Raw genomic sequence first — 23100 nt, forward strand, 5'->3', positions numbered from 1 at the left:
TGCGTCCCAAACATTAGTACGTACACAATAGTATGTACTATACATACTCATTCTGGAGAAATGTATTAGTGTGGATTGATGAACACTAGCTAAGCAGAAACTTCCCACAATGCAATGCAGCGTTGTTTGGTTGCTTAGTGCTGCACAGATACAACCAAGAAGTTGAAGAGGTAAAAATAAAAGCACAGCGCAGGTATTTACTCAAGTGTGCCGAACTTAAAGGGGACCTATTATGGCATCTAATACCTATTTTAAACAGGCCTTGAATGTCTTAAAAACAAGCTTTTGATTGTTTTTTTTTGCTAAATAAATTAGAAATTCAGCCTCTAATCCATGTCTTTATCTTCCCATTCTCTAACCTCATTATCTATGCAGGATTCCGAGTGGGCGGGGCTATGATAATGAGGCTCTGTGCTGATTGGCTGCCTGACTGACATAGCAGGGGAGGTACAAAGCAACTTTTTACAACCAACAACAGAGCAATTTGCATGTCTAGCTTAAACAGACGCCATCACGATACACCGCTACGAAGAAATGGCGGAAGCTCCGGCCGTCGGAGTTAGTTGTTAGTGGTTTCACGCATCGGAGGCTAACCTATGTAAATCACTCCGTCGTTACGTAACGACAGGAGCAGAATCTTATTGGCTCGTAGAAGCCACATCACACTGGACGGCTCATCCGGGCGGCTGTACAGACACTGCAGAATTTGGTTGCTTTCCTCCTTCTCTGAGTTGGCAGGCTGAGGGGAGACCACTTTATATATGTTAAAGCAAGAAAAAACCTGGTTTTCAGAATAGGTCCCCTTTAAGTATACTTTTTAAGTATATACTGTTCAGAGGTGTCAAGTAACCAAGTACAAATACTTCATTACCTTACTTAAGTAGAAATTTTGGTTATCTATACTTCACTGGAGTAATTATTTTTCACACGACTTTTTACTTTTACTCCTTACATTTTCAGGCAATTATCTGTACTTTTTACTCCTTACATTTTAAAAACAGCCTCGTTACTCTATTTCATTTCGGCCTTTAATAAAAACTATCCAGTTAAATTGCTCCATCCGGATAGAGTGAATTTGGTTGTGGTTGTTTCAGATGTTCTTGTCCAGTTTTGTTCTTACATCCGTTCCCTCAGATTCCTGCAACTAAACTTGGATGTACATTCCAATAAAGGTTAGGATAAATGATAACATGCCTCTGAAGTTTGACTTTTTGCACCATTACAATACTTATAGGCAACTAGTCATCATATCTCCTGCTCTCTGAAACACATGTTAATGCTCAATAGTACACATATATGCTTCTTTAATATATTTGCATTATACTAAGATGCATTCATTTTCAATGGCTTTTTTCTTCCTTACATTACTTTTATACTTTAAGTAGTTTTGAAACCAGTACTTTTATACTTGAGTAAAAAACTTGAGTTGATACTTCAACTTCTACAGGAGTATTTTTAAACTCTAGTATCTATACTTCTACCTGAGTAATGAATGTGAATACTGTTTAGTATGACATTTCAGACGCACCGCAGGAGTCCTACGTTACTCTGACGCTGTTGTGTCTCCTTCCCCAGACGACTCCAAACATAATCCACCATCCCTCAAAAGAAGCCCCTCGGCGTGTTTCTAAAGCAGCAGCACCACATTTAGTTCTTGAATCTCATTTTAATTAAAACGGGGAACTCAGAACACATTCACAGTAAAAGGCATGCATAAAACAAACTGCTGAAACCCAAATGAGACACGTTAACTACAACTCTAATAAAAACATGCAGAAAGTAACAAAATATAAAAGAACTATCTTTTTTTTTGTGCCGAACATATGATTGTATATTTTTAGTTTAACATAGATAACAGACAGACGGGGCGGCAGCAGCCGTTCAGTCTGCCAGCTGCTGGCTGTAGATCTTGTAGAGGACCTGCTGGGCCGCAGCCTTCTCCGCCTCGTCCATCATGGACCCGGCGCTGGGTTCTGGCAGGACCGCCACCCAGCCCTTGAAGGGGGGGCCGGCCCCGCGGATCAGAACCTTGTAGTTGAAGTGCATGAAGCCGTCGGAGCCGGGGTGGCTGTAGCGGATCTCATAGAGCGGCTGGCCGAGGCCGGTGGCCTCGCACATCCTGCGGAGCAGCAGCACCGGGGACGGGGAGGCCGGGCGGGCCGGCCGGGCCTGCTGGGGGGCGATGGGGCCCCCCACCGCCCGGCAGAAGAGCGGCCGGGCGGAGGGGAACGGGCCGGGGGGTGGGGGCAGGGAGTGCTGGCTCTGGGGGGACGGGGACGGGGACGAGAGCGGCTGGAGCCTCGGAGCTTTCTGGGGACGCGGCTCGTCCTGGGGCAGTTTCTCCGAGTGCCACTTGATGGACACGTTGAGGAAGAACAGCTTCTTGAACTCTGCAGTGAGACAGACGGAGGGAGAGGCGGTGAGGACGCTGCTCTAACACCGTCACATGGCTGGATGGAGCACAGAGCCGGCCAGAGGCATACAGGACTGTCTCAGAAAATTTGAATATTGGGATAAAGTTCTTTATTTTCTGTAATGCAATAAAAAAAAACTAAAATGTCACACATTCTGGATTCACTACAAATCAACTGAAATATTGCAAGCCTTTTATTATTTTAATATTGCTGATTATGGCTTACAGTTTAAGATTAAGATTCACAGAATATTCTAATTTTTTGAGATAGGATATTTGAGTTTTCTTAAGCTGTAAACCATGATCAGCAATATTAAAATAATAAAAGGCTTGCAATATTTCAGTTGATTTGTAGTGAATCCAGAATGTATGACATTTTTGTTTTTGAAATTGCATTACAGAAAATCACAATATTCTAATTTTCTGAGACAGTCCTTAAAGGTGACCTATTATGGCATTTAATGTATATTTTAAACAGGCCTTGAATGTCTTAAAAACAATCTAAAGCTTGTTTTTTCTACATAAATCATAAATCCAGCCTGTGGGCCATGTCACTAGTTTTACCGCTTCTAACCTCTTTTTCTGCGCCTCATTCTAAGGGAAGGGGGGGTATGATAATGAGGCTCTGTGCTGATTGGCTCCCTGAATGACGTGTAGCAGGGGAGGAGCATAAACCTCACTCCGCCAGAGCAGCCCGAGCCTGTAAATAAATACAACACTGAATTTTCACAAATGGAAACTTTATTGTTAAAAAAATAAAATATGAGTTGTATATAAATAACATTTATGCACTATTTAAGCCGGATCTACCCGGCGGATGCTGAACGCTGGCCCCGGAGCCACGGCGGGAGCCCGGGAGCAGCGCTGCTGGAGCAGCGCGCATCACCGCGGCTTTAACGGGGGAATCTGACCGGTTCCGACCGGCCGGGACCGCAGGAACCGGCCTGGACTGATAGCAGGGACTCCGGGGGACCGACCAGCGGAATTTCAGCCGGATCTGCCCGGCGGATGCTGCGCGACGGGCGCTGCAACCCCACGGCGGGCGCACAGATCGGCTCCGGAGCGCATCCTGTGCGCATCGTCGGTTACCGGTGATTAAACCGACAGATTTGCCTGAAAATCTCGGAGGGTGAAGCTGGTCCAGCATGGGACAGACCCCCGAGGACCCAGCTCCCAAACCACCCGGGAACCTGGATGATTTAACCCGGATCCGCTCCGCCGCGGCGCCGCGTCCGACTGGCTCAATGAAAGGACCGCTCCAGCAGCGGAGAGAGCTGGTTGTGGGCGTGGTTTCAGCAGCGGAGGCTGAACCTCTGGAAATCTGCTCCCGTCGTTACGTAACGACGGGAGCAGATTCTAATCGGCTCAAAAAAAACCACGTGACACTGGGGGACTCTGTCCGGCGGGGGTCAGAGACCCTGCAGAAATTCATGGTATTTTGTCTCCCCTGTGCTGGCAGGGTGAGGGGAGACCACTTTATATATGTTAAAACAAGAAAAAACGTGTTTTTCATAATAGGTCCCCTTTAAGGGAACTAAGCAGCTGCTTAGGGCCCTGTGGCCACTAGGGGGCCCCCCAAGGGTTAAAAAAATAAAATGAAAAATACAATTATTTCTACATCAATACACATATTGATGAGGTACTGTTTATCTAAGTTGAGCCGCAGCCGCATGCGGCTCTTTAGCGCCGCCGTAGTGGCTCCTGGAGCTTTTTCAAAAATGTTTGACCTTTTTTTTTCTTTTTTTCTTCCTTTCCTTTTTAAACCAAATTTTTTTCTCGAAATGTTGACTTTTTTCTCAACATTTCAACTTTTTTCTCGACTTTTTTCTCGAGATTGTACTTCAACATTAATCTCGACATTTCGACTTTTTTCTCAAAGCGCATAATGAAAAAAGAAATCTTCCCCCAGTTCTAACTAATATAGATACATGCAGCATGTGTTGTCTACATTCTAAGGTTTATACAAGACTTTTCATTTTTTACGGTTCCAGACACATTTGTTTTTTGTGTTTTTGGTCCAATATGGCTCTAAAACATTTTAGGTTGCCGACCGCTGGTCTAGACACATAAGGGACGCATGCTGGACACACGGACACATAAGGGACACACGTTGGACACATGCTGGATATGTGCTAGACACATAAGGGACACATTCTGGATGCATAAGGGGCGCAAGCTGGACTGTAGCACCCTAAAATGTAATAATTTCCTGAAAATGTAATAAAATTTGCACTTAACTCAATCGAAAATGTAATAAAATCCGATAATGTAATAACTTCCCCAATAATGTAATAAGATATCCTGACGGATATTGTAATAACATTTTACGATAATGTAATACCTTATTACATTATTAAGAATTTATTACATAGAACTCAAAGTCTGCAATTTAACCCAATAGTCATTCTGGTGTTTCAAATCCAGTGTATATAACATTCTTAGATACTTAAAACACAAAATGTAGAACTCTGGATTGAAAATGAACATATATATTACATTATCTTACAAGTATTACATTATCAGTTTTGGAAAAAAAAAAAGACCCACCTGAAAATGTAATAAATTCCCAATAATGTAATAAGGTATTACATTATCAGTAAAAATGTTATTACAATATGCGTCAGGATATTTTATTACCTATTGATGAAGTTATTACATTATTGGATTTTATTACATTTTCGATTGAGTTAAGTGCAAATTTTATTACATTTTCAGGCGTTTATACATTATAGGGTGCTACATGGACACAAGCTGGACACGCTCTTTAAAACATGGACACAGTTTAGCAGCTCTCTCCTTTTCTGTACATTAGAGACACGTTTGCAGTGTGGTCCTGGTCTCTCTGGCGTGAGAGAATAAGACATTTGGATGGTTCTGGCGGCACCATAAATGGATCCCCAGCCCCACATTCCCCGGTCAGTCAGCGTGAGTCTCCCACCTTCCACCAGCACCTTCTTGGCCATGGAAGCTGCATGGTGGGACGTGAAGGCCACGATGGCCGTCACCCCCTCGATGCCGGGCCCGGCCTTCAGGGACAGCCTGTCCACCCCCTCCACCAGCACCTGCAGCACCTGCAGGAATCAATCAATCAATGAATCAATGAATGAATCAATGATCTATATTTCGGTCTTGTACACATTTTTTACAAAACAAAATGAAAAAGTAAAATAAACATTGCTTTTGCCGAAAAGGTGTAGGCTGAAGCCGTAGCTTACAGGACTGTCTCAGAAAATTAGAATATTGTGATAAAGTCCTTTATTTTCTGTAATGCAATTAAAAAAACTAAAATGTCCTACATTCTGGATTCATTACAAATCAACTGAAATATTGCAAGCCCATTATTTTATTATTGCTGATTATGGCTTACAGTTACAGATTAAGATTCCCAGAATATTCAAATTTTTTGAGATAGGATATTTGAGTTTTCTTAAGCTGTAAACCATGATAATCAATATTAAAATAATAAAAGGCTTGCAATATTTTGGTTGATTTGTATGTATGACATTTTTGCATTACAGAAGATAAAAGGACTTTATCACAATATTCTGATTTCTGAGACAGTCCTGTATAGTGCCTACCCTTTTTCTCTTGTGATCAGCTTAAATATGAAACATTAGCATTACTCCGTGGAAACAAACAATGCATAAAGAAGACAAAAAATAAATAAGAAAAAATATAAAATTGACGTTTCATATTCTAGAATGTTTTTGATAATATACTCTATAGTTATAGTGTTTTATATTTATTTACGATATTTTCTTTAAACATTTTCTTAAACTTGAAGATAGAACTGAACATTTTTAGGTCGTTATCACAACTGTTCCAAATGTATCTAGCCTTAAAGGAGCTGTATGTAAGAGCGATAATAAAACTAATCATAAAATGACCCCGATATGTCAACAGACATTTAAAAATCATGTTCATTTCAAATACTTATGTCACTGACAACAGCACTCAAGCCAGAATATTCCAGTTTAAAAAGAGGAGTTGCAGCCCTCAACTGATGTTTATGTTGTCATTTTTTGTTTTGGCCTGAAGCTCCACCCTCCACCTATCTCCCAATCACCAAGTCAGTATTGTTTCTGAAGCTCCACCCTCCACCTATCTCCCAATCACCAAGTCAGTATTGTTTCTGAAGCTCCACCCTCCACCTATCTCCCAATCACCAAGTCAGTATTGTTTCTGAAGCTCCACCCTCCACCTATCTCCCAATCACCAAGTCAGTATTGTTTCGGCATCCGGGTTGCCAGCTCGGCTCTAATTATGGCAGCCATGGCAGCCTACGTTCCTGCTGCTTTCTGCAGCCTACCTGGCAACCTCTGGTCGGGGGGAGGAGGGGGAGGGTACACACCGCTCAACAATATTTTGAAAGTGACTGCAGTACCAGTTTTGGACATTTCTTACAGACGGCTCCTTTAATTTACGTACATCTCTTTTAATATTTGTTCTTGCTGTCGTCATCTCAAACATGAGTTTCCCCCTCATAGCGGTTTCTTTTATTTGGAAGAATTCCTGAATGTAGTTTGGAAGCAGTTTCTGCTGGGCTTTAAAGGCAAATAAAACTGTTTTCTGCTCTACTGTGTCATGGAATTTTAGAATTTGTTATTTGATTATTATTATTTGGTTCATAATAGACAGATCTATTAATTATCCTTATCCACCTGCATGCAAACACCAGCAATCAGAGCCTGTTTCTCACCTCTATGGAACCAGGCTGCCATCACATCCTTTTATGTTTCCATAGCTGCAAATATTACGCTCAAACTGACACAGGACTGAACACTAAAGCCAGATGCAGGAGTGGAAGAATGCAGTTCTGTTCAGGAGAGCAGGACGTGCACACAAGCCTTACCGTGGATTCACACCAAAACCACCACAGGCGTCCGGCTGCCGTTAATTGTCTATGAAAGCGCTGCGAGAGGCGTTGGAGGTGGACGAGCAGCGCGATAGAGGCGTTCAGAGTGTCAATTTGAACTTGAGAGAATCTCAACTTCATGCAAATGAGCAGCGGCGATGCAGAGGCAGCGTCCAATCACAGACCGGGATTCCCGAAGCAAGAAGCCTCATTCATCGCTTCACAACAATGTTTTTCCTCACCTTTTTATGTTTGAGCTGGCAGTTCTCACACAGCTCCAGAAAAAGCATGATGTTCTCCTGCGTCACGTTGAAATATGATGCAGCTCCTTAATCAATATGTTACGCCCTGCATGTCCTGTTTTAATGTGAGCCTCGCTGATCACATCAAACAGATCCTCTTTTGCTATAAGCAGTGTGTTCAGCCCTCTTTTGGCAATTTTACTCACACCATTACAGTCAACAGGCATAATCCTGTGTGGAATGGGGTTTGCCACCTTCCTGGAGTCGCTGAAGAAATGCCAATATGAGCCCGTACTTCTCCCGATCAATGACCACTGTGTTTACTGACTTCCCGCTGAGCGAAACTTCTAGTTTCATATAGTAAATGTCCCGCTTAGTCGTGCTCATGTTGTCCGATCTAGTTTCGGTAACGATATTTGGACGAATCTATTGCCAGACACACAGTTGAATGGATGAAATTCGAGCTTTAAACCGGTCACTTACAGTAGCCAATCAGTGGCTACAACCGAGTGGCGACAACTTTTGATCTCGCCACCAGAGCAGTCACGTGGTTCATGTCAGCCCCGCGAATTCCAAAACAAAGCTGCTGTCATGTTAGTCTATGGGACAGACAGCAGTGAGCTCGCTTTTGAACAGTAAATATTAAAATAATCCGTACACAGGTACATTTACAGCTGATAATGAATCACTGTGAATACATCAATGTCAGTTACGTGTATTGAATGGATGGATGACAACTAAAAGCGTAATCAGACAAGCTTTTCTGTGTTATTTTGGACATAGACTAACATGACAGCTCGGACATAATTTCTAATCATCTCTCCAGTCTCGATGCTCCGGTCAGCTTGAGACAATTGTCTCGAGCTGACCGGAGCATGCCGTGGCAATTATTGCAATTATTCTGAGTCCAAATCCCATGCAGTATATTCCTAAATTGAGTATTCCAAAACGAATAATTCAAACTACAGATCACGTCATTGGCACCCAAGAATAGAGCGTTGCCACAGAGGTGGCAAAGCGCAGTGGAGTCACTCACCTCTACCAGCCTTATAGGTCTGGGAAATGTACTCACAAATATCCAGTAGTGACAGTGTTTGTGAGGAAAGATCTATTCCCACCTTCTCTTTGCACCTCCAAAACAGACAAACAGTTGTCTCATGGAAGGTGAAGCTCCTAAACCCGAATCATGATCAGATGAGGTCTCTCCTCCTCCTCCAGCTCCATTTGCACAAATTGATTAAACCAAAACAAACTAAGCAAACGTAATTCATTTGGTAGATAGAGTCCAGTTACTACAGAATATCCTACAGTTCAGTTGAATGGATGAAATTCGTGTTTCAAACCAGTCACTTACAGTAGCCAATCAGTGCAGTTTCTGCGTAGCAGCCAATGGAAGAAGCCCATATGCTGCACATGCTTGTTGTTGACAAGGCTGTTTATGGCTGTTGAAGGAGCCTAACGTTACACTCCCCGAAAAAGTGTCGGGTCTGACACATCCACAGCATTAATTATGCAGGGCAGGCTGCGAGAGTGCGGATGTCTTTTATTTTAATTTACACATTCACCGGCTAGTTTGCAAAATAGACGTTTTTTGTACATTAGCCGCCCTGACGGTTATTTTGCACATTAGCCGGTTATTTTGCAAAATAGCCGTTTTTCTACATTAACCGTAACGTATATATAGCGTGCACATCTTCAGTTTCTTATTTCACCGTGGATCACACTTTGGGAAGCCTTCTTTATATTTTAGCGTTATTTCCACATAGATAAGAGTGAGTTTGATGCTCCTTAACCAGGTGGGTTCTGGATCAACATCAACCATCATCGTTGGTCCCGGTGAAGCTGCAGTCTGTCTGCGGTGAACACTGACACACCGGGTCGGAGCAGATTTGGTTATAATGTTTAAACTGTGTTTTGTGATTAATAAGCACGGTTTTTAATTCTTTTGCGTTGAATCAATGTAGCAAATAAAATCGTTGGGACCATCCAGCTCCTCAACCATCAGATATGGGTTTCACATGAGCAGTTCAGGAAAAACGGCAGTTAAATCAGCAAAAATGTCAGTTTGCTGGATGAAATATATTAATTCCTGATAAAATAAATGTATTAGTGCACAGCTCTGCTCATGTACGTTTGTGTGTACATGAAAGTACAATCTGCATTGAGAGTTCTGGCTTCGGAAATCCCGGTCTGTGATTGGACGCTGCCTCTGCATCGCCGCTGCTCATTTGCATAAAGTTGAGATTCTCTCAAGTTCAAATTGACACTCTGAACTAGGGCTGAACGATTTTTGAAAATAATCTAATTGCGATTTTTTTCCTCAATATTGCGATTGCGATTTAATATGCGATTATTTTTTTCAAGGTCCTGTTCTCATGTATTTTTCAACTACACAAGCAATAAATCAGTCTGTTTTATAATAAACAATGCCAGATTTATTTAAAGCACAGATTACAACAATAAAGAAAACAAATTTGTGCCTTTACCTCTTTAACACGTCTACACATGGGTCGTTCTCTCTGAACCCAATCGCACGACACCAAACCGGGTTAAACTTTAGCCAAAACGAGGCGTAGTTTAATAGAAAAACACAGAAAACCCCCCGCAGGGAACAAAAAACCTTCCTCACAGGCAGTACTTGAGTTGTAAAAAAAAAAATCAGGGGGGATGGTGGATTTTATCATACGGGGACAGATAATTTGTGCTGATTACAAATAATAAAATATATAACAAATAATAGCAGTGACCTGTAGAAATACTGCAGGAATGACATAGCAGCAGTTAAATGCAGCCTTCTGTAAGCTTTAAATATCCACTGGGCTTACATCAAATACATCAAAACACAACAATAAAAAACACTTTTCTGAACTTATCAATATGACTCTGTCCTTCACAGGATAAGTAACATGGATCACTGCAAAAACTCAAAATCTTAACAAGAATATTTGTCTTATTTCTAGTTAAAATGTCTCATTTTAGTAAAAAGAAATCTCACTTAAAACAAGACTCATCACTGGAAAAACAAAAATTTCACCCGTTTCAAGTAGATTTTCACTTGAAATAAGTAGAAAAATCTGCCAGTGGAACAAGATTTTTTTGCTTGTAATAAGAAGATAAATCTTGTCCCACTGGCAGATTTTCCTACTTATTTCAGGTGAAAATTTACTTGAAACAGGTGAAAATTGTCAAGTTATTTTTTCTGGTGATGACTCTAAATGTTGAAATAGCAGTAAAACCACATTCATTGATGAAATGACATAAGGGATGGAAAGGAGGGATGGCAGTTTTACAGGGGGGATGATTTGAACTGTTTTTATTTCAGGGGGGGAGGATTTTGACCGTTTTTTATTTCATCCCTCCTCAACTCGAGTACTGCTCACAGGGAACTCAGAACTTCTTCATAAATAACTCAAAAATCACAGAGAGAAAAAAAAACACCAGCAAACTAACAAACAAACCAATAAAGCTCACAGAGTTAACAAAACGAACCAGAAATGACTCGCAGCCGCTCTTTAACTTCTCCTGATGAGCTGAAAGGGCTGCAGCTGGTTTAAGGCTGATTTATGGTTCAGCGTTACACCAACGCAGAGCCTACGCCGTAAGGTACGCGGTACGCGCATCGTACGGTGCGCGTCGCAGCGTAACCTACGGCGTAAGCTCTGCGTCGATTTAACGCGGAACCATAAATCAGGCTTCACAGCGCAACTGTCCGCGCAGCTCCTCGCCGACTCCGCGTTCATACATTTAATACATTTATAAAGCCCATATATTTATAAAGCCCTGCCTGACCGAGCCCTAACCCTGAGGCCATGATAGATACAGTAGGTTACACGCGGACACGCGGACACGCGGCACTGTTGACTTTTTTTCTCTGCCGGCAACGTGACCAGATCACGTGACTGGTCAAATCGCAGCCTTTGCGGTTAGAAAATCTTGTTTTATCACATCGCGATATTATCGCAAATGCAATTAATCGTTCAGCCCTACTCTGAACGCCTCTATCGCGCTGCTCCCTCACCTCCAACGCCTCTCGCAGCGCTTTCATAGACAATTAACGGCAGCCGGACGCCTGTGGTGGTTTTGGTGTGAATCCACGGTAAGGCTTGTGTGCACGTCCTGCTCTCCTGAACAGAACTGCATTCTTCCACTCCTGCATCTGGCTTTAGTGTTCAGTCATGTGTCAGTTTGAGTGTAATATTTGCAATATTTTGCAAAATAGCCGTTTGGCCGGCTATTTTACACATTCACCGCCCTGCCGGTTATTTTGCACATTAGCCGTTTTTCTACATTAACCGTAACATATATATACACAGTGTTGGGACTAACGCGTTATTTAGTAACGCGTTACAGTAACGCCGTTAGTTTTGCGGTAACTAATACTCTAACGCATTACCAATTATCGTTACCAAACGGTGCGTTACTCCGTTATTTCTGGATACAGTGAAGCTTTTTTCCCCAACACGCGGAGACCGGAGGAAATGTAGTGGGCGTGTGTGTGTGCGTTCAAAAACATGAAGGTCATGGCGAGCCAAGAGAAGGCAAGTTTCGCAACGTGGTGATATTGTCATTACAGTAATCCCTGATTTTTCGCAGGGGTTACGTTTAAAAAAAAAAACCTGTGATAAGTGAAATTCTTTTTACAATTATTATAGAGGGCTTCAAATTGCGGAGATCAGCACCTCCTCACACGTATTCCACTGCTCTTCTGAACCGCTGCATCCTGACTCTGCAGCGTCTTTTTCTCCTAAACCCCGCAGGGCAGGTGTGTTTTTTCCAGAGAAGAAAATAGTTATGGGTCGTTGTCTTCGCTCTTTTTTCTTCTGGCCAAAAAGATTCTTATAAACAGACATGCTACCATTGGTTATTATATTTGAGGACTGTAATGAACGATTCATCAAAGGTCCCGTTCTTGAGCTGCTGCTGAAGCTCATTGGTCGTTCTCAGCTTGTTGCTAAGCAACCAACGTTATTGACACAGGATGTGAAGAAGCGGGGAGACTGTTTAGCCAATCAGAATGCAGAACACGATGCACAATGTAAATCCATACAGAACCTGCTGAAGTGAAGGCTAGAGGGGCATTAATGGGAGCATTTAAAATAATGTTTTTTATTTAAAGTAACTAAATAGTTACTTTTCATAGTAACGCATTACTTTTTGATCTAAGTAACTGAGTTACTAACAGAGTTACTTTTTAATGAGGTAACTAGAAACAGCCATCGTCAGCCACAGTAACATACCTGTGACTCTCCAAGAATCTCAGTCTGCTCAGCATTCGTGGAAAAGAACCCCACATTGTTGCAGACAAAGAGGTTTAGCGATCAGTCCTACCTGCAGCAAGTCCCCTTGTTTGGTGGAGGCCGGCAGGTCTCCGATGCACACGTGTCTCTTCTCCGTGCTGCGGCGGACACAGAGGTGCAGCCCCGGCTCCAGCATGTGGCCGTGCAGTAGGCGGATGGCGTCGGTGGCTACGGCCGCCGTGGCGTATTTGGCGTAAGCAAAACCGCGGTTCTGACCGCTGAAGTTCATCATGAGCCGGAACTCCCAGAGCGGCCCCACGGAGCTGAACAGAGGGATCAGCAGGTCCTCGTAGGCGTCCCGCGGGATCTGGCTGATGAAAACCTCACAACGAACTCCTGGGGTGGGGCCGTCCCACGCTAGGAAGACAGGACAGACAGAGTCAATGCGTCAGTCAGACACCAGCGGTGGATTCACTACCGCTACTCTGGGCAACAGTAGATGAGTCAATGACGTGACGCCTATATTTTCTGAAAAAGATTTTTTTTTCAATTCAAAAAAGGTTTAAATTGATTAAAAAATACCATATATATGAACTACCTGTCCCACATATGGACTCACTTGAATTTTACGAAAAATACTAGTTATTTGGGATTTTTTTGTTTGTTTTAAGCATCATAATGTCATGTGGTGCGACCGTCCGACCAGGACTCTGGTTTTGAAAACTTTTTTTGAAATCACTCTAAATGTATTTAAATCAATCTTCTGCCCTATCTGGCATGATTTCCTAAGTATCTTCTAGTCCTGTATAAGATTGCAACACATTTGTATTTATATTTCCATCATAATATACAAACAAAGTTTGACTGATGACGTCCATTTTATGAAATATCATGTGGCGCGACCATTAAAAAAAAAACAACCATTTTTATATAATACTGAAAACTTGTAAAAGAAACGATGTCAAGATGTTTTTTTTTAAGGCTAGTGCCAATTCATCTTGACAAAAAATGCTGAAATCACTTAATTTAAAAGTTTTATATGAATTTATGTGTACACAACATTCTTAATGTTTGAACTACTGCAATAGATATTCTTTTTTTTGGCAAGGCGTTGTATATTTTATATAACACTATGATTGTGCCATATCTGACCTATTGCATTGAAGTATGGGGAAATGCTTGCAAAAGATATACTCAGTCTATTTTCATTTTACAAAAAAAGCCATAAGAATAATTAGTAGAAAACAATATAGTCATCCTTCATATCCATTATTCCTTCAGTTAAAACTGTTGACATTTCTTGAATTAGTGGACCAAATTAATGCAAATTATGTGGAAAGCTCATAATAAAATGTTGCCAATCAATATACAGAAAAATGTTGAAAAAAGAGAAAATAAGTATGACTTAAAAGAAGCAGAGGTCTTTAAAAAACATAAATTCAGGACAAAATTAATGGAATGTTGTGTCTGGATACAGAAACCAAAGAATGCAAATCAAACATTACATTTAAAAGTATCTGTGTTTGACGACAGTTGTTTTGTAACTTTGTTGTAGTTTTGTGTTTGTTTTTTTGTTGTTTTTTTTTTATTACTTTTATTGGAAAGGGTTTTTTTTAATTGCAAAATTTGTAATTTGTTTTTGTTAATAAGATTAGTCTTCTTTCTGATCCCTTTCATTCAAGGAAAGAGATTTGTTGTAATTATATTGAACTGTTTTGTTTTTTTCTTTTAATGACTGAAATAAAGAATAAATAAAAAAAAAAATTTTAAAAACTGAGATGAGTATAAACTGAATACCATGAGAGGCTATGACAATGCTAAAGACACTGCTGGACAAACATACCGCCAGGCTTTTGACTACCCGACTGTCACCAATAGAAGTTGCACACTTTATTATGTTGGTTGTTATAGCACCAGAAGGAAGCAGTGGCTGCACATGGTCCTCTCCAGGAGGACCCTGACAGGTTTTTTTACTTTGTGATATCTGCTTCCTCTCAGAACATCTGATCGTTCATGCTCCAGCTCTGCTCCACTGCTGTATGGGGTTCCACAGGGGTCGATCTTAGGGCCCGGGCTCTTCTCTCGGTATTTACTGCCACTGGGCTCCATCTTGAGAAAGCATGGCATCCCTTTCCACTTCTATGCTGACGACAGTCAGTTATATATGTGCCGCTGAAAAAGAAATATGGTTCTCCCTCACACCACTTCTGGCTTGTCTTGAAGACTTCAGTCCTGCGTAACACGTCTGCCATGAAAGAGCTGAATCAGTCAGCATTTCCGTCGGCAAGTTTGTAAAAACGGGGGAAAAAAAAAAATCAGCTCAAGCAAGCTTCAAAAGCTTTATATTCTGGTCATTTCTCTCCAGATGTGCACATCAGCACAACACTGGCATTTTGAGATCATGCAAACCTGATCAAGAGCAATGTGATGATAAAAACTTCGGATGCTACAATCGCTACCCCTTTATACAATTTTGGCACAAAGGAGCCTAAAACACAAGCAGGGTTCCCAGTCTTTCCCTGAAATTATTTTCCCGGACATTTTAAGCCGGCATTTTATTGAAAAGGTGCTCCTCTTCCCTGTGGTCTCTGTGAGCATCTAACTCTGTTGACAACTACTCTTATTGGAAATTAATGAGTTTAAGTCTACATGAAAAGTCATTAATCTCACTAGTTTCTTCTCCCATCTATCTGTGCACATACACAGTATTTTAATACAACAGAAATCCTAAAGTTGTTTTCCTGTGTAACCCATTTACATTCACTAAAAAGGGAGGGGGAGGATACTTTTCCAGGACAACTTAACCGTTTCCAGGACATTTGACTTTTTCTTATTTTCCAGGTTTTCCAGGATGCATACGCAGTTGGCGCAAGAAATGGGACATGAGTCCAAAGTTACTTTGGGTGTTTTCTGATGACAGCTGCGACAGGAGACGGGGAGAGCTGGACGTTTCCTTGAAGTATAATTAGGGATGCAAATTATCGATTATTTCATTAATTGACAGTTGATAACCTTATCGATCGATCATCGATTAGTTGATAAGCGGCGTTTTTCCCCCATCTGAGATACAAACATAATTTTTTTTTGCTTATATAAAATACAAAGGACATTTTAATGTATTCCTTAATCAAATATTTATTTGATACAAAAGTAACAAAAAGACATTTTTGTACCACAAGGAATATAATATAAAGTGCACTTCAAGGCTATTAGTAGTAGCAGCCATAATAGTGTCATTTGTGTCAAGCAAATTTTAAGTTCTAGTTACGTTTTAAGTTAGAGTTTTGGCAGTGTTTAAAATAAAATTATGAGACCAGCTGTATTGGAGCACATTTTATTTTAGTTAAAACTGTAGCGGGAACAGATGTTTAGAGAAACCTATGTATGTACCGGGTGAAGGCTGATTTATGGTTCCGTGTTACAACAACGCAGAGCTGCCGCCGTATGCTACGGCGGCGGCTCTGCGTCGATTTAAGGCGGAACCATAATTCAGGCTTTAGGGGAGCATATCGGAGAACAACCAGAAAAATATAGAGTGGATTAAAAATAAAAGTTAAGCACATAGCTACATGTGTCTCCCGTCTGGGCCATTGCAGACTCATTGCCTGAGCATGATGTTACTAAAACCAAACATATCCGCCTCTTTCTTCTAACTTTATGTGCGCGCCGCGGCGCGTTGTGTCGCATTAAATGTGGTCCGGGCGTAATACCAGCTGGTGAAATTAAACGAAAAAAATAAATAAATAAATAGATTAATTGTAATCGTTAATTTTAAATCGGGTAATTTCATAACGGCAATTAATCGAAAATCGAATAATTGTTAACATCCCTAAGTATAATAGGTTTCATTTAGGGAATTATACACTCATTTGGTTGCTTTTGTTCACATATTCAATTCTGAAGAAATATTCCATTCTTCCCTCCCTTGTGAACAAAACCCTGAGATACTTGAACTCCTCCGCTTGGGGGAGGATCTGATTCCCGACCTGGAGAGGACACGATCTTGGATTTAGAGGTGCTGATTCTCAATCCCAGCCGCTTCACATTCTGTTGCAAACCGCTCCAGGGAGAGTTGAAAGTCTTGGCCTGATGAAGCTAACAGAGCATCAGCATCATCTGCAAAAAGCAGCTACCCAATGCTGAGGCCACCAAACCAGACCCCCTCTGCTCCTCGGCTGCACCTACTAATTCTGTCCATGAAAGTAATGAACAGAACCAGTGGCAAATGCCATCCCTGGCTTACTTGTTTCCATGACTTTTAATAAAAGTTCAAATTTCACATTTCTTTAACTTAAGCTTGATCTAATTTATATTGGTGATGAATCCAAGTGTTTGAAATCAAGACTGAAATAACTTTACAGAACTACACTGACATTTTGTTCTGAATGTGTGACACAAATTAAGAATAATAGAAAACAACAAGTGAAAATATGTAAAGGGTGTACTTGAGCTCCTCTGCTTCAGTCTCCCTCACCTTCAGGTGGTCCTCCATACTTCCTCTGGCCATTCACTTGGGTCACTTTTGTGTTGGTTGCTTTGAGCCAGACATCCAAAGCCTCAACACGCTCAAGGTTCAACACCTACAGTGGAGGGAAAAAAAAAGGGTGAGAGCACATCGTCTTTTTCTTCTAAAGCCCACGGTGCAGGTGTGTTTTTTCAAGAGAAGAACATAGTTATGGGTCGTTGTAGCTATTTTTTCTTCTTGGCAAAAAGATTCTTAGAAACCGACATGCCACCATGGATTTATATCTGAGAACCGCAATGAAAGATTCATTCTTGAGTTGCTCGCTGAAGCTCATTGGCCATTCTCTGCATTGTTGCTAAGCGACCAACGTTATTGACACAAAGGAAGTGAAGAAGCGGGGAGACTGTTTAGCCAATCAGAATGCAGAACACGATGTATAATGCAAATCCATGAAGCAGCGTGACCGTGAAAGGTGAACGATGCACTGATCTCACCATACAATCCGATGCATGATATTAAGCCAACGATACGGTTCGATATAATCTGATACACTTACATAATTTTCTAGGGGTGGGTAAAAATATTGAAAAATCTATGCATCGCAATTATCCCTGCCCTAATTCAATATCAATTAAGCAAAGCCTCTGAATGGATTCACCTCCTGGCCAGTGGGGATGCTGTGCGCAACATTTTCTTATGATTCGCGTTTTGTGGACGGTGGCTGCACTCGACCAAACAACAATAAGATGGCAACGATGGCAAGCGGAAAATCTTTCAGATCAGACGTTTTAATTTTGAATTCCCATTTAAAGAACGAACACCAGAAACGGACAAAAGTCAGGTTGTGCCAGGCACTAAAATACAACAGCAACATGACAAACCTGCGGAACCACTTAAGCCGACACCATGCGGACGCCCTGCAACAACCTACGGCTAAAACAGATGCAACTCGACTTTGTCTGCAAACTTCCGCCGCGATCTGTCCGTCACAGGAGATAATGGAGTCCGTGGCCGTCTTCATTTGTAAGGACCTTTGACCGTACAGTGTTGGAAAATCAAGGTTTTAGGAAGATGGTACACACACTTGAACCTCGATACGCCATCATGTTGACACAGAACTGTCAGGTGTTTTTTTATTTATTTTAACTTTTGTACTACAGTACGAATGCACAAGTGAGCCATTATGGTGCTGCTATGTTTAATTGCTCAGTTCATTTCTATGCCACGTGTTATTAGGCATGAAAATAAAAATGAAAAATTGCCAACAGGTATTTGTGTATTTCTACGTCTTACTGAATCGATGCATTTAAATCAATATCGAATCGAATTGTGAGGTTCTTAACAATACCCAGCCCTATAATTTTCTGAAAGATTTAAAAGGGACAGAGGTTTTGGTGACATCTTGTGAGTGTACTTTTTACTTGGATTGAATTAATTGAACCAAAAAACTAAAAACATCAATTACACAATATCCATGTCTCTGATTGGACAGAGTCTACAGCCTGCAAATGCTGGACAAAATGAATCAAAGATGTATTGAGAAAATTAGTTCCATTCATTGAAACTGTGGTTAACAAGCCTTTGAAGTAATTCAAGTGCAGTATTACAATTACTGGAACAATAAAGAGTTAAAAAGAGAAGCAAGAGGCCCGTTCAGAGCAGATTCTTTGACAGCTTTTTTAGCTTGTCACTGAACATATGAAGCAGCTCGTCTAGCCAACAGTTAAGTAAACATTAGGGCTGGGTATCGATTCAAATGTCAAGAACCAATTCCATTCCGATTCTTAAGATTCAGAATCGATTATTAGGATTTGATTCAATCCGATTCGGTCCGATATTGATTTGGGTTAATGTTATTAAAAATGTTTTTTGAGCTGTTTCCTGAATTATATGACTGTAGAATAACTAGAGAAATAATAATTTCACAGTAATTATTGTGAAATAATAACTAAGAAATAAATAACTCAAATACGGTAGGCCTTTCAATATCCATTTAAAGTGATATAAAAAAAAACACACAGCTTGCCATGAGGCACCAGGCATTTTTCAGGTATGTCATGACAAACCGTGTGTCTGATAACAGAAGAAACCAAACAAACTATAGTAAATATAGATCTACTATGAACTTCATTGTAATAATATAACATTTTGAAATTTAAGCTGAAATATCCCAAACACTGAACACTGGTTGTGCACGGTTGGGGGTGTGTATGAGTGTGTCCGTGTGTAACGTTGCTGGTGATTCAATGATCTGCAAGTTTTGCCAGCACGGTTGACTGGACACGAAAGTATACGTGTGAAGAAAGATCATGTACTTTAATGGCGACGTCTGTAATAGGTGGAATCATAATTTTTTTATTACAGTACGATGCACTCTCCTCGCGTGCTGCGCGAGCGAGATCCGTTTCTTAACGCAACAGCAAGTATTTTCCAACCTTACAGTCCTGCTCAGCCCGCTGCCTGTACGGAGTAACCGGACTTTCTGTAGCTTCTGAGCTGGTTTCTCAGGCGGCTGCTTCGACATGTTTGTTTTGTTCACGAGGGCAGCGGGCGGGCCAGAGAAGCTTCTCCAAAACATCCAATAATTCAAGTCACTAAGAAGAACATTTAAACATTTAACTTAAGGGGACCTATTATGAAAAACAAGGTTTTCTCTTGCTTTAACATATAAAGTGGTCTCCCCTCAGCCTGCCAACTCAGAGAAGGAGGAAAGCAACCAAATTCTGCAGTGTCTGTACAGCCGCCCGGATGAGCCGTCCAGTGTGATGTGGCTTCTTCGAGCCAGATTCTGTGCCCATCGTTAAGTAACGACAGGAGCGATGCGTGAAACCACGCCCACAACTAACTTCACCGGCCGGAGCTTCCGCCATTTTTTCGTAGCGGTGTATCGCGTCATTCAGGCAGCCAATCAGCACAGAGCCTCATTATCATAGCCCCGCCCACTCAGAATCCCGCATAGATAATGAGGTTAGAGACTGGAAGATAAAAACATGGCTCAGAGGCTGAATTTCTAATTTATTTAGCAAAAACAATCAAAAGCTTGTTTTGAAGACATTCAAGGCCTGATTAAAATAGGTATTAGATGCCATAATAGGTCCCCTTTAAAATGTACCTGTCCTATAGGGCAGGTTATCACCAGGTACAGTACCTCACGATACGATACAATCAAGATATTTTGCCAACGATAATGACGATACAGCTATTCTGCGATAATCGATACGTTGCATGACATTTCATCCACGACACATTACAATATCTGTCACTGAAGAAATTCAGAATTTATCGACTGCACTGATCCACTTCACAAAAATATTTTCTGTCCGTGCAAATTAACAGAAAATTTTATAAATCAAAATGAATGCAGAGCTCGTATTATCAACTTCTTCTACAGGACTGTCTCAGAAAATTAGAATATTGTGATTTTCTGTAATGCAATTACAAAAACAAAAATGTCATACATTCTGGATTCATTACAAATCAACTGAAATATTGCAAGCCTTTTATTATTTTAATATTGCTGATCATGGCTTACAGCTAAATAAAAATCAAATATACTATCTAAAAAAATTTGAATATTCTGTGAATCTTAATCTTAAACTGTAAGCCATAATCAGCAATATTAAAATAATAATGGCTTGCAATATTTCAGTTGATTTGTAATGAATCCAGAATGTATGACATTTTTTTTTTTTTTTTTTTTTTTTTTTTTTTTTTTTAAATTGCATTACAGAAAATAAAAGAACTTTATCACAATATTCTAATTTTCTGAGACAGTCCTGTATGTGAACATGGACACATCAGTGCTGCTTTACCAGAATTCAAATTGTTATGAAAACTGACATATTTCTCTGCATATGAAAAACAAACATTTCAGTCAGTGCAGGATAATATAATATTGTAATACAAGCTAAAGTTACAACATATTGGCATATTTTTTCATATTGTTTATATAATAAGAAATCAACACTAACAATATTATTTAAGCCCATGTCTACAATAAAGTGTGGAATTACAACCTGTCTGAAACATGATTTATTATTAAAAAACAAAAAAATAAATAAAAAAGTAAATCGATATTCAAATTCTGAATATCGAATCGACCAGCAAAGTATTGCCACATCGATATTTTTTGCCCACCCCTAGTAGACATATGTCGAGTACTTTGACCAGTTGGGAGTACTTGTAGCCTACATATGGAGAGTACTATGACATATGGAGAGTACTTTGACCAGTAGACAGTACTTTGACCAGTGGAGTACTTTGACATATGGAGAGTACTTTGACATATGGAGAGTACTTTGACATATGGAGAGTACTTTGACATATGGAGAGTACTTTGACCAGTGGAGAGTACTTTGACATATGGAGAGTACTTTGACCAGTGGAGAGTACTTTGACATATGGAGAGTACTTTGACATATGGAGAGTACTTTGAAATATGGAGAGTACTTTGACATATGGAGAGTACTTTGATCAGTGGAGAGTACTTTGACATATGGAGAGTACTTTAACCTGTTGTTCGGTCTCGTTCAGCCCGGTGAAAACACCGTTGTTGCACCCCATGTTTTACAAACATCAGCCTATTTCCAAACACGCATTAGTGACGTCTGCGCCGTAGAACAGTTCACCAGACGGAGAAGCGGTTTGTTACCAGCCGACCGGGCCGTTTCTGTGGTAAAGAAACGGGCCCGCGTCTGTGAGAGCAGCAGTTACCGTGATGAGCGACAGCTGGGCTCCCGCGCCGCCGGGCCCTTTACCGACCCCAGGTCCACTACCCGCCTCCGTCTACCCCCCAAACCCATGTTGAACAACCCGATGCGAGTGTGGAGGAGAGGCCGGTACCTGAGTGCGTCCCTGGCCGCCGTTCATCGTGTCCAGCGTGCTGCTCGGGTCGGGGATGGCGCCGCGGTGGAGCCCGTGGCGGCGTCTGCGGCCTCTATTGGTCGGACACGTCCAATAGAGGCCGTGGTGGAAAAAGCAGAGAAAAAAACAATCATCAACACGCAAGTGTTGGGTATTAAGCTTTGGTCAAGTTTAATTATAGAGAAATTCTTGCTTACAATTTGATTTCTGAATAAATGTTTGAAAAGCTTAATGGATCAACAGCGAGGAGCAGATCAGGATTGTTGAGGGGAAACAACTCTGTTCACGGTGGTTGTCGTCCCTCCTGTCCGTCCATCCATCCATCTGTCCTTCCACCTATCCACCCACAGTGTTGTGCAAGTTCATACTTCTCATGAACTAGTTCAAAGTTCAGTTCACATAGTTTAAAAATGAACAGTTCACGTCATAGTTCACCATTTTCATTTTGAACTAGTTCAAATTCAGTTCATTTCAATATTTTTAGGTGAGAAGTACGAATGAAACGCCCCCCCTAAAAGTGTTCACCGTATACCAGTGGTCCTCAGGACCCTGTCCTGCATGTTTTAGATATTTCCCCTCAGAACTCTGATATAAATGACTGTCATTAACAGACTTGTGCAGACCTGGATGACAAGCTGATGACAACCATTAATTAGAATCAGGTGTGATGATGCAAGGAAACATGTAAAAAATGCAGGACAGGGTTGGAGACCCTGCTGAATACAATCATGTATCGTCCTAGTGGCGTTTCAACTTTACTCAGAGGCTGTAAATCTCCAACAATGTAGTCCATTATCAGTTTGTCTACCTGTTACTGGGAAATCAGACCCCTGAAGGTGCAGCAGCCTTCATAGGCTGCACCGGGCTCGTGGAGTATTTTAAATGTGCGCGCCGCCCACTGGTGAAATAAGAAGGATTATTCCGTAATAATTGGACCTAAACAGTGAAGCTGAAACTCACATAATCTGAACAGTTCAAATTCTAGTTCATGATCTGCAGAATGAACAAGTTCACGTTCAAGTTAT

General features: G+C 41.0%; 2 protein-coding genes across 2 annotated transcripts in view; both read right to left on the reverse strand.

The window, feature by feature from the left end:
- Positions 1-23100, reverse strand: part of LOC133447289 (zinc finger protein 420-like) — a gene marked incomplete at its 3' end in the record, with an annotated part of 127163 nt that overhangs the window by 38315 nt on the left and 65748 nt on the right. The window lies entirely within an intron of this gene.
- On the reverse strand, positions 1882-22081 carry dnd1 (DND microRNA-mediated repression inhibitor 1). Its single transcript, XM_061726466.1, has 7 exons — positions 22055-22081; positions 21926-21997; positions 19692-19724; positions 17222-17327; positions 12839-13164; positions 5352-5484; positions 1882-2390 (listed from the first exon to the last, which is right to left on the reverse strand). Exons 1-7 carry the CDS (start codon positions 22079-22081, stop codon positions 1882-1884), a joined length of 1206 nt encoding a protein of 401 aa, XP_061582450.1.

The sequence above is a fragment of the Cololabis saira genome, chromosome 7, assembly GCF_033807715.1.
Source record: "Cololabis saira isolate AMF1-May2022 chromosome 7, fColSai1.1, whole genome shotgun sequence".
NCBI lineage: Eukaryota > Metazoa > Chordata > Actinopteri > Beloniformes > Belonidae > Cololabis > Cololabis saira.

Bases quoted from the DNA above. Each gene is read 5' to 3' on its own strand.
- dnd1 (XM_061726466.1), bottom strand. From the start codon at position 22,081: ATGAACGGCGGCCAGGGACGCACTCAG. The intron at 21,998-22,054 runs GTACCGGCCTCT...TTTGGGGGGTAG, and splicing joins GCGGCCAGGGACGCACTCAG to ACGGAGGCGGGTAGTGGACC. The intron at 17,328-19,691 runs GTCCGGTTACTC...CCTCCACTGTAG, and splicing joins CAGCTCAGAAGCTACAGAAA to GTGTTGAACCTTGAGCGTGT.